We start from the raw sequence: 12,585 nt of genomic DNA, 5'->3' as shown, positions 1-12,585 counted from the left end.
CTCGTGAGTCGTGAAGTTGCACCGAACCGCACGGTCCACTTGGAACACCTACCGACTGCACGCAAGGAGCACGCAAAGTGACAATTTTGAAGGTCCCTGTGATTACGGCGGTTTGCGTATCCCGGTACGTGTGTTTACGTTCGTTCGTCACGTGGAGGTAGGGACACCGTGCGTGATTTTTTTCCCGCCCTTTTAAATTCCCACCACGCGCAGCATCATGGTCACCGTGCGTGTGGTGCTCCCGCTGCTGGTGGTGGCGATCACGTTGCCGGCGTCGACCGCGGGTCGTCTTGTTTTTCGTGTGTCCGAAGAACTGCCCGCTGCCATATTGGTAGGTACGGTGGGTGGACTAGCGGAAGGTGTTGGGAGCGGTGGAGTTGCCTTCCGTTTTGCAGAAGACCACGAATCGCTTTTCGTCATCGACGCAATCTCTGGGGATATCAGGACCAATAGACCCATCGACCGAGAGGCGCTGGTCGCGGCCGGAGCGGCCGTGCGTCCTTCGGGGGAAGTCGTCGTCGACCTGGTCGTGCTCTCGGGCGCGGCTTCAGCGGCGCCCATTGAAGTTCGTGTTCACATCACGGACGTGAACGACCACGCGCCGGCGTTCTCCGAGGATTCGGTCGCCGTCACGTTCCGGGAGGAGGCGGCCATCGGTCGACGGGCGTTGCTCGATACGGCGCGGGACCCCGATGCGGGACCGAACTCGGTGGACCACGAGGCGTACGCCATCGTAGAGGGTGACCATGCGGCCTCGTTCCGCCTGGAGGCGACCCTCAGCCCGGGAGGAGAGAGGGCCTTCCTCCACCTTGTGACGACCACCGTGCTGGATCGTGAGATCACCTCAGCCTATCAGCTGATGGTTCGAGCCCAGGATGGAGGAAGACCTCCACGCTTTGGCTACATGAAGGTAAGGAGCATGGCACCTAGTACATGATAATACTTCAAGAATCCTTGGAGCCCAACTTGGTATTTTCGATCTTGATGCATCTCGTATGTTTATTTACAAAATGCTGAAATGTTTGGACAAACAAGACAACTGATGTTGCTTCGATCCCCTTTTTCCATCGTTCGTCCACACGGTCCAGATGAAAAAAATTAGCGGATACTGTATATTTTTAAGTGCAAAGTAAAGCCGAAGGTCAACAACAAGGGAAGGAAATAAGAGTCGACCACAATGAGTGGACCAGCACTCACATGTCCACCAAACCATTTGGGCCAGGCAGATTACCCACAATGCAATAGCGAGACAACTGCTTCACTGAAACAAACTCCACTTCTTGAAGCTGACGATACAAATTCCCGAATGCTGTTGGAGAATGGTTGCGGGAGAGGAGGAAGCCGTCCAGCCTGGGTTCGAATCCCCACCCGGCTATAAACGCAACATCCTCAGATGGATGTTAAGCCGGGCGTCCCATCTGCCTGCATCGGTTGGTGTACGTTAAATATTCCAGAAAGTTCTTCCCAAAGAGTAGGCGAGCTATCGTCAGCACAATGATCAAAAAAAATTCCCAAATTCCTGGATGAACTTCAGGCAAATGTCAGGCCTGTTCTTCCGCGTCACGAAGGACTCAGGCTGAAAACGTTCCCCTGCCGACCCCACGAGAAGGTGGGACTAATTAGAGGCTGTTGAAGTAGTCCTGGTAATTGTAGACATTTAGTTTGTGTCTTTTGTACAAAAACCTTCGATTACATTTCTCCGTGTTCTATTTCAAAAGATTTTCTCGACAGTTGCACATTTTCATCCGTTCCGGCAACAACATCAGCCCCTTTTCAATGCCAGGCTTTACCAGCTGCAGGGAATGTTCTTGATATTTTTGAGGACTGCCGTCATCGTCATGACGCAAAAAAGAAACCGCAGCTTTCCCAAAAGCAACACCGTTTGGGCCGAGTCTGTTGAGATAACATAAAAGGTGTTGATATTGTAACTTTGAAGCGGCAGACCCTCCTTCGCTGCCATAACAGTCTCCAGCCTCCGGGTGATCTAATCTCCATCGCCAAATGCTTCAAGCTGCTCCAGGACTATTGATGACTGAATCCTCCCTTGGATTTTAACCTCGGTTCATGGAAAAAGTTCCCGGTGGATTTTCATCCGTGCTCGCTTGGCAGGCATTTCGGGACGTTCACTCTGGAATTTTACAAACGCTATCATGAACGTGTAGATGCATTTGAAGGAGTTGCATATCTAGTCAGTAGTCATTATTATTAAATTATTATATTAATCTTACTGTGTTTTATATTCACTGTACACCACTCCTTGGGAGATATCGTTCAATGATCAGAAGCCGACGTATGAACCCGATGAATTGTTCACAGAGCCGCCTGAATACGTCTAGTAATAAATGGATAAACAAGAAATATGTCGTGCATATCACGATACTTGTGAAATCCCTCAAATAAGTCGTTTGACCTTTGGTATATGTTGACCTTTTGGCCTATGTTGACCTTTTGGCCTATGTTGACCTCAAAAATAATTGGTGAATCAATTCAGTGACTTGATATGCAAATCCTCTTCAAATTTCAAGTAAATCAGATTAAAATTGACAATTTTAGAAATCCTGCCTATGTTGACCTTATGGCCTATGTTGCCCTCAAAAATAATTGGTGAATCAATTCAGTGACTTGATATGCAAATCATCTTCAAAATTCAAGTAAATCAGATTAAAATTGACAATTTTAGAAATTCGGCCTATGTTGACCTTTTGGCCTATGTTGACCTCAAAATAATTGGTGAATCAATTCAGTGACTTGAAATGCAAATCATCTTCAAATTTCAAGTAAATCAGATTAAAATTGACAATTTTAGAAATTCGGCTTATGTTGACCTTTTGGCCTATGTTGACCTCAAAAGTAATTGGTGGTTGAATTCAGTGACCTGATGTGTAAATCCTCTTCACATTTCAAATCGACCACATGAAAATTGAGTATTTTAGAAATTTGACAAAGCTGTTGACCTTTGGCCTATGTTGACCTCAAAATAATTGGTGAATCAATTCAGTGACTTGAAATGCAAATCATCTTCAAATTTCAAGTAAATCGGATTATAATTGACAATTTTAGAAATCCTGCCTATGTTGACCTTATGGCCTATGTTGACCTCAAAAATAATTGGTGAATCAATTCAGTGACTTGAAATGCAAATCATCTTCAAATTTCAAGTAAATCAGATTAAAATTGACAATTTTAGAAATTCGGCCTATGTTGACCTTTTGGCCTATGTTGACCTCAAAAATAATTGGTGAATCAATTCAGTGACTTGAAATGCAAATCATCTTCAAATTTCAAGTAAATCAGATTAGAATTGACAATTTTAGAAATTCGGCCCATGTTGACCTCAAAAATAATTGGTGAATCAATTCAGTGACTTGAAATGCAAATCATCTTCAAATTTCAAGTAAATCAGATTAGAATTGACAATTTTAGAAATTCGGCCCATGTTGACCTCAAAAATAATTGGTGAATCAATTCAGTGACTTGAAATGCAAATCATCTTCAAATTTCAAGTAAATCAGATTAAAATTGACAATTTTAGAAATTCGGCCTATGTTGACCTTTTGGCCTATGTTGACCTCAAAAGTAATTGGTGAATCAATTCAGTGACTTGATATGCAAATCCTCTTCAAATTTAAAGTAAATCAGATTAAAATTGACAATTTTAGAAATTCGGCCTATGTTGACCTTTTGGCCTATGTTGACCTCAAAAGTAATTGGTGAATCAATTCAGTGACTTGAAATGCAAATCATCTTCAAATTTCAAGTAAATCAGATTAAAATTGACAATTTTAGAAATTCGGCCTATGTTGACCTTTTGGCCTATGTTGACCTCAAAAGTAATTGGTGAATCAATTCAGTGACTTGATATGCAAATCCTCTTCAAATTTAAAGTAAATCAGATTAAAATTGACAATTTTATAAATTCGGCCTATGTTGACCTTTTGGCCTATGTTGACCTCAAAAATAATTGGTGAATCAATTCAGTGACTTCAAATGCAAATCATCTTCAAATTTAAAGTAAATCAGATTAAAATTGACAATTTTAGAAATTCGGCCTATGTTGACCTTATGGCCTATGTTGACCTCAAAAATAATTGGTGAATCAATTCAGTGACTTGAAATGCAAATCATCTTCAAATTTCAAGTAAATCAGATTAAAATTGACAATTTTAGAAATCCTGCCTATGTTGACCTTATGGCCTATGTTGACCTCAAAAATAATTGGTGAATCAATTCAGTGACTTGAAATGCAAATCATCTTCAAATTTCAAGTAAATCAGATTAAAATTGACAATTTTAGAAATTTGGCCTATGTTGACCTTTTGGCCGATGTTGACCTCAAAAATAATTGGTGAATCAATTCAGTGACTTGATATGCAAATCATCTTCAAAATTCAAGTAAATCAGATTAAAATTGACAATTTTAGAAATTCGGCCTATGTTGACCTTTTGGCCTATGTTGACCTCAAAAATAATTGGTGAATCAATTCAGTGACTTGAAATGCAAATCATCTTCAAATTTCAAGTAAATCAGATTAAAATTGACAATTTTATAAATTCGGCCTATGTTGACCTTTTGGCCTATGTTGACCTCAAAAGTAATTGGTGGTTGAATTCAGTGACCTGATGTGTAAATCCTCTTCACATTTCAAATCGACCACATGAAAATTGAGTATTTTAGAAATTTGACAAAGCTGTTGACCTTTGGACTATGTTGACCTTTTGACCTCAAAATGAAAAGGCTTCCTCCTTTTGACCAGCCCTACCATTTGGTGAAGTCTTGTAAAGATCGGTTTAAAATTGTGACCTGTAGGCGGTTGACAGACAGATAGACAGACAGAATAACGTACAAGATCAATCAATGCGCTTGATAAATCTTCGATTTTCGCAAATAATAATTGCTCCCATACTCCCTTGGGGTGGGGTGGTGGCATCAGAGGTGCCTACAACTGGGCTCTGAATGCTCACACGGCTCCCATACTCCCTTGGGGTGGGGTGGTGGCATCAGAGGTGCCTACAACTGGGCTCTGAATGCTCACACGGCTCCCATACTCCCTTGGGGTGGGGTGGTGGCATCAGAGGTGCCTACAACTGGGCTCTGGATGCTCACACGGCTCAAAAGACACTCCGGAAAAGGTTGCTTGAACAACACCGGCTGCCGCCAAAGAAGACCACAGAGCAGGAATTTGGCCGGGCTACCGGAACGTTATGGCCTACTTACAAAATGTTCCGTAGGATCTTCAAGGTCCACACACACACGCTAGCAGATGGCACGGTTGCTTTCACGCCCCCTCTAGAAGAGGTTATACTCGTTGCATCACTCAGGTTGCCTGACGAGGAGGCTCAAAGCTTCAGAAAGAATCTCTGAGCTATCCTGCGAAATCCCATAAGGTTATTTTGGACAAACAGAAATCACTTTTATGGTTTTTCAGTACCACTTTTAGCCTCTACTAACAATTTCTCATACGTTTTCTTCTGATTTTGGAAAGATTTGAGGGGGGAAGTATCAAAAGTTTTCTTTTTTTGGTGAGCACTGTTACCAAATGCACAAGGCCAACACAATATGCACTTCAGAACAAAGATTCAAGACCAAACACATTCTATTGGACGAAACAGATTTGCACTTGTCTTGACTGCTTACATATACAAGATGGAAGTTATCGGTGAAAATGACTAACGAGGAAGTGTCTACTGAAGTAGAGAACTCGACTGAACAGTTGTGCGCGTGAGAAGGACCATTTTCCGTATCCTGATGGCACAGAACTCGGTTCCCGAGGAAGAGGAATGCTGCCAACCTCTGGAGGCATATTAATTCTGGGTAAATATGTATCTAAGGAAACGACCTGTTTCTTTTCCTCTCTACCTATGTCTTATCTAAGCCTGGTGTTGGTTTAGCGGTTAGGGTGCCGGCTTGGGATCCTAGGATCCTGGGTTCGAATCCCGGTCGATCGCTGAATTAACACCGGGGGGGGTTGACTCAGCCTGTCATCCTTCCGAGGTCCACAAATTGAGTACCAGTTCACTGGTGATTCCCTGTGTGTCGCAAGAGGCGACTAACAGGGTTGGCGGCAGGAAGGGCATCCGGCCGTAAAACATGCTTCAAAAAAGGGGACCACGGTGCCCAAAAAAGGCCAATCCCCACCCTGCTGGGAAAAATGGCCTCTAAAGGTGGTTCTACCTATGTCTTATCTACTTCCTGTTTCCTCAACATATATAATGTCATCTCTTGGAGATTTAGCGGTGGAGCCTCTTGGGTCTGCTGTCAACTCTTTTTTTTTTTTAATGCAGATAATTTGGAGGTTGTCCACCACATTGGACCAAAGGATTGTTGTGGCATCAAAATTGTGGATTTTTTTTAAATATTCACTTTGCAGATGGGGCAGCTGGATTAAATCTCCATGACAACACGCGATTGTCATCACTGTAGTGAGTGCCCTTCTCCAGGATCAGAACTGATTGTGATAGTGATGCATCATACTCTGGCACAGAGCATTGGTACCGCCTTAGGAGTTTCTTTGCAAGGGTGATACTGGGTGGTTTGCCATTGCCTTCCCAGCAGTAGTTAGGGTAGGAATTTGTAATTTGTCCATGGGGGCAGCGATAGCTCGCCTACTCTTCGTAAAGTACACCCTGCGATCTATAACGTCCACCAACTAATTCCGGCAGACGGGGCGTCGAGTTTAACATCAATCCGAGGGATGGCGCACACATCGATGAATCGCCCTGTCCGTGAAACACCAGACTGACGGTTTATAACTTGGTCAGGAATCGACCCAGGACAGACAGCCGAGAAGCGAGCTGCCTCAGAACTACACTGGCATAAAATGAATGACCTTTCTACAAGATTAAACAAAGCAACTCCAAACTAACTACAAGTTCAAAGATTAATTGACATATTCAGTATCTACCGAAGGGATTGGTCTGTTAATGCTCAAAATGTACTTTTTCTCGTAAAGAGGTATTATAAGAGCTGCCCCTGCTAAAGACCTTCGAATCGCCAACATCTTCATTAAAATGTGGTGTTATAATTTAAAATGTAGTTATAATTTTTAAATACACTTGCATCACTTCATAATAAGCTGAATATGATTTTCCTTGTACTTGTAAGGCTTGTAAGGGTTTATGGGCTGGCAGGATAGCCAAACCCTGAGAGTTACTCACACTCTGTTTGAGATGTCTTGCCTCGGTTTGAATCCTGACAGAGCTATAAACTGGCATACAAATGGATGTTACACCGGGTATCCCATCTGTGGATGCACGAGAAATGACAATGCAGACCCATCGGCCGATGGGTCTGCGCCATCTGCGGATGTGTTGTTCACCTTGAAGGAATGTGTATGCATCAATGGTGGATGAGTATGTTTATTTGAACCTAAAAATAAGCAATTGATGTCATAAATGTTTATAAAGCAGTCCGTGACATGTGGTTTGTCGATAACCGTTTGTCGATAAGATAAAAATAAGATAATGTCGCTCCATTTAAAAACGCTGGTCTACTTCGCTGGTGGCACTGGCAGACTCAGCTCTCCATTGTTTATACTAGGGCATGCCCGTACTATATATATAGGACGTGCCCGTAAGTGCGTGATGTTACCGTACAATGAATGTATCGTCCCGACGCCGCAGCTCGGATGGCGCTGCAGTTAATCGGGCCCCCAAATTCCTCATCGACGATAACTAAACAATATATTATATGAATCGCACCGTACATACCTCCTTCTAGATCTTGTTCTTGTCTTGATATACTCACTCAGGCTCACTCTATCACGACTGAGTCCTCCCAGCTCCTCCAAATGGCGCCCGCTCGCCGCTACGTAAGTCCGGAAGTGACGTCCTCATTTGACTGTCCGGAAGGTCGCATATCGCAGGAAAGCGAAAGAATCGCAAATTAGTTTTAATTAGTTTTAAAACATCGTTTAACGCCAACATAGCGCCAACATAGTTTGCCGACGGGAAATAAATGAATACGCTCTCAAATGTGCCATCCGAGGCAGAGTCTGTTCGCCACGTTCGGCACACGTGATAGCTCGCTGCTCTCTGATTGGTTGAATCGTTTTTTGGACATAGCTCGGTAACTACTTCTGCGATTAATTTAAAACCTTGAAAAGGCACATCCTCGGGTCCCCAGCAATATACCTGGCAAGTTTCAAGTACTGTATATCGGACCGGTAGTTGTCGAGAAACAGCGGTCACAGACAAACATACATACAAACATACAAACATACAAACATACAAACATACACACAGAGATTGCTGGAATTATAGATAGATAGCAATTCCTGGCATGCCTTAATCACCCCAAAGCTAAAGATGAAGGTGTGGCTTCGTAATCGGGGCATTGTCAATTATATAAACACAATAACGCATTATGTGATTCTATGAGGCCCTCAGTGTGATTCTATGAGGCCCTATGTGATTCTATGAGGCCCTATGTGATTCTATGAGGCCCTCAGCGATGGGTCTGACCCGTTTGCGGATCCACAGATGGGTCGCCCATCTGCGGATCCGCAAACGGGTCAGACCCATCGGCCGATGGGACCGATCCACAGATGGGTTCCTATATATATATATATATATATATATATATATATATATATATATATATATATATATATATATATATATTGTTGCGAATATGGAATTTGGCCTCCATATCCGCTTGTAAATATTCCCCTATTTTCTCCAATACTCCCCAACTTTCCCCAATCCCCCATTCCCTAGTCCCATTGCATGTAAATAACAATCAGTAGAGCCGACCTTCCCCTTATTCCCCCATTAAATGTCGTGCCCAGGTCCACCGCACCACACGTAGACAACTTTCGGACATCTTCCTAGTTATTCTTATTCTATGTCAGTTAAGGCCTCGTCTCCATTAATTATGACTCTTCGTTGCACCAGAATGTGATTATATGGCATCAGTAGTGAGTTTAGGACCTTTCCCATACCTCCTCCCATCTTCTTCCCCAAACAACAACAACAACAACAACTACAACAACAATTACAACTACAACTACGACTACAACAACAGAGGGGCGGGGAGTGTGCGTCCTCACACCGGCTCGGTTACCCGCCATGACCATACGCTCCACGGCGTTACCCCGAAGGGGCTGGCTGTCAGCTCCTCGTCAGGGGCGGAGCCAGTAACCCCCCCACGCACCCAATGAGAAGCAACGTGCCGATTCCACGAGGCGGAGCTAACGAGCCGAGGGCGTGTCACTCCCCGCCGGATATACGCGGCCCCGCGCCGGATGTGACGAGAGATGCGCCCCCAGCCTGGAGAGAGAAGTAGCCACCCCTCGAGCGCTGCAATACCTCCACCGCATCTCTTAAACTGGACCGTACGTGATCCTGCCCTGAGCCCAGGTGCACCTGGAGCGATCGCTACCCGCTTTCCTTGCCATCAAACCCCGTGTGAGTGAGCCTTGTCCCGTTTATTTGTCGTCTGTTGGGGTTAATATAAGTGTGTTTAAGTGCCCACCTTCCTATGTTTCCCTCTTGTCCCTGTAATCTAAACCTTCCGCATTATTGTAATAACAACCTTTGAGAACCGTATCCCTGGTGTCGTGTCGTATTAATTCCAGCCGTGTGTCTTCTTTTTCCTTCATTGGTCTAGCATAGCGCGATTAGTCAACGTTCGGGCACAATCGGGTAACTTGTGCAGACGTGGTCATACCATAAAACCGCTCGGTAAATAACATCCAAGCCACGTCTGTAACAATTGGTGTCGAGGAGTGGAATTCGAACCCGGGACTAAATTAGTTAGGCCCAAATTTTGGGAGGGAAAATCGAGCCGGAGCGCGTACGGCGCTCGACCGAATCGATTCGGAGCGCGTTTCCCGCGCGAAATTATAACGGCGAAATTTCAATTTGTTTTACGAAAATAAAAAATAAAAACCGAATTTTGAAAGTCGCGCTATGGCGGATCAAGACAGCTGGGGTCCGGTAAAGGAGAGTGAGGTAGGGTCGATCCAGGACCAAAATGAGGGACAGGAGGAGAGCGAAGCAGTGAGGGCGGCAGGTTCGCAAAATAGCGCCGTCACGCACGAAGAAGCGGGCGCGCAAAATGGCGCCTCGCTGGTCACCGTGCCCGCGACCGAAGTAGCGCCGCTGGGAAGATTGGAACTTTTTTTTATACAAATGACGGCCCTTATGGAAAAGAATAGTGAGCGATTGGAAAACCAAATGGGGGTAATGAGGGACGAAGCGAGGGGTACCAGTGAGAAGTTAGACAATAATTTTGAGGAGTTAGACAAGAAAATTGGGAAGTTAGACAATAATTTTGAGGAGTTAGACAACGGGATAAAAGAAGTAAAGAATGGGTTAACGGGGGTAGAAAACAGAATGGCCGCTCAAGAGAATCAAATGGAAGGGATGAAAAAAGGGTTAGAGGGGTTAGAAAACAGTATGGAAGGCAAATTGAGGGACATGAGGGACCAAGCGGAAAGGGAAGTTAACCAAATGGGGCAGCAGATAGAGGGGGTCAGAATGGGGGTAGAAACCAAACTGGATGCTCACAGGGAGGAAATGGAGCAGATGAGGGTGGCATCTGGGCAGGAGATGCAAGTGATGGGAGAGGAGATCAGAAGAGGAGTGAGTGAGGAGGTCGGAGGAGTGCGCGAGGAGGTGAGGCACTGTGAGGAGCACATGGAAAAGGAGGTGAGAAAGGGGACTGTAAAGTTACAAGGGGGCATAGAGGACCTGACGCAGGAGGTGGAGCAGCTGACGGTGGGACAGACGGAGTTAGTGGAGCAGGTTCAAAGGAACACTGCGGTATTAGGAGGTTTAAAGGCGACACAGAAAGAACTAAAAGATGACTTGGTAGCGACGAAGAGGGAATGTCAGATGGTACGTGAGGGACTGACAACGAGGTTGGACGAGGTGATAGAGGTAATGGAGACGAAGGACCGGCAGGTGAGGACGCACCTGGAAACGGTCAAGGTAGCCTTAGAGGATGAGCTTGAGGAGACGTACCGGGGAATAAAAGAGGTGAAGCACAAATTAGAAGAAGTGGAAGAAGGGGTGAGCGAAATTAAGAAGCGACGGAGAGGGGATAACAAGGAGATAAAAGAGGAGATAAAAGAATTGGTCCAAAGTCTGTGTTTGGATCGTGATGTGCTCATTAACCGGATGAGGGATTCGCAGGTGATGGAGGAGAAGCGAAGAGGAAGAGGACCCGGTGTAAGTGGTGACCAATATGGTCGTGCGTATGATGCGCCAGGGGATTTAAGGAGCTTGGGGGTCGAGATGGACCCGGGTGTTCGTGAGAGGCCGTTGGTGAAGTGTGCGACAGGTCTGGTGTGCGAAAAAGGAGGTGAGCGAGAAAGTCCGACTCTGGGGTGTGTGAGGAAAAAGTGCGTGCCAAGGAGTGAGTGTGCTGGCGAGAGTGAGTCGGTCGTAGCGCGTGTGCGAGGGGGCACATGGAAGCGCGGGGTGGTGAGTGTTACAGAGGGTGTAACGGGAGAGTGTGCGCGAGAAAGGTGTGTGACGGACAGGTGCATGGGGAAAGAGTGTGCTGTCAAGAGTAAGGGTGAGTGCGTTGTCACGAGTGGAGGTGAGAGTAGTGAGAGTAGTGAGAGTGACAAGGAGCGTGAGTTGGTTGTGACAGGTGAGCGAGGATGTACACCTGGGATGGAAGGATGCACACCTGGAATGGTGGAGCGTGAGTGGGAATGCACGCTGGAGTTGGTGGTGAGGCACGTGGTTGGGTGTGCGAATGAGAGCACACCTGTGATTGTCACAGAGGAGGTGACCGAGGAGGGGGTGCGAAGCGGTGTATTGGTGAGGTGTGCGAGCAACGAATGTGTGCCAAAGTGTTCGGTGGTCAGGTGTGTGACCAAGGCTGTGAGTGGAATGAGGGTACCTGGGTGTGTAAGGAAAGGTACGAGGAGCATGGGCACGGCTGGATGTGTGAGTAAGGAACGGGCTGCGGGGTGTAAGCGTCCAGGTGAAGCATCGACGTTAGACGGGATAGAGTTTAGAACGACTTATAGCCGAATCGGGCCCTCGGTGCGTGCTGGGCCTCGCTTTGAACGGCCGCGTCCAGGCTCCACTAGGCGGAGCTGGCAGCCCGATAGGAAGGGTCGTTATGGCGACCACGTTTTGTTGAGACGTGCCGGCAGGTCGAGATCGGGACATTGGATGGCTCCCCGCCGAGGTGATGCGTGGGATCTCGGCCCGGGTAAGCCCCCGTCCCTGCCCCGAATGCCGGACGCATCCAGCCGCCGGCACAAAACAACCAGCATCCATTGCTTGGCTTTACGAAGCCGGGCTTTGGACAGGAATTGGCGCACCGAGAGGCAGTAGTGAGTCGACTGGGTGATGAGGTTAGTGTTTTGGACCCAAAATTAGAGAAAAACAAAATTTGATGATTGGCAAGGGATTGGCAGTAGTGATTGGCAGATGATGGGCAGTGATTGGCAAATTTTTAATTTGTTGAAATTTGATGTGCAAAATTGGTAGTGAGAGACCCCCGATGTGGTGGGATGGCAAATCCACCATCCCTCACAGGTGGGGGGCAAAGGAGCAATAGATTATGGGGTGTATGGCAGTGAAAACTAGCCCGGGTGGGTTAGGATATTGTGTGTAGGGATC

The 12,585-nt window shown here is 46.0% G+C and overlaps 1 protein-coding gene across 1 annotated transcript in view; it reads left to right on the top strand.

The window, feature by feature from the left end:
• The first annotated feature begins 217 nt into the window (after nucleotides 1–217).
• The window catches only part of LOC137416090 (protocadherin Fat 4-like), a 56,874-nt gene continuing 44,506 nt past the window's right edge, over nucleotides 218–12,585 (top strand). The window contains exon 1 of the mRNA XM_068101625.2: nucleotides 218–910. Coding sequence (XP_067957726.2) covers nucleotides 218–910 — 693 coding nt within the window. The remainder of the gene's footprint in view (nucleotides 911–12,585) is intronic.

Source organism: Myxine glutinosa, chromosome 4, assembly GCF_964187855.1.
Source record: "Myxine glutinosa chromosome 4, kmMyxGlut1.1, whole genome shotgun sequence".
NCBI classification, from domain to species: Eukaryota; Metazoa; Chordata; class Myxini; order Myxiniformes; family Myxinidae; genus Myxine; species Myxine glutinosa.
The sequence above is the reverse complement of the archived record's forward strand: the minus strand, read 5'-3'. Positions and strand labels throughout refer to the sequence as shown.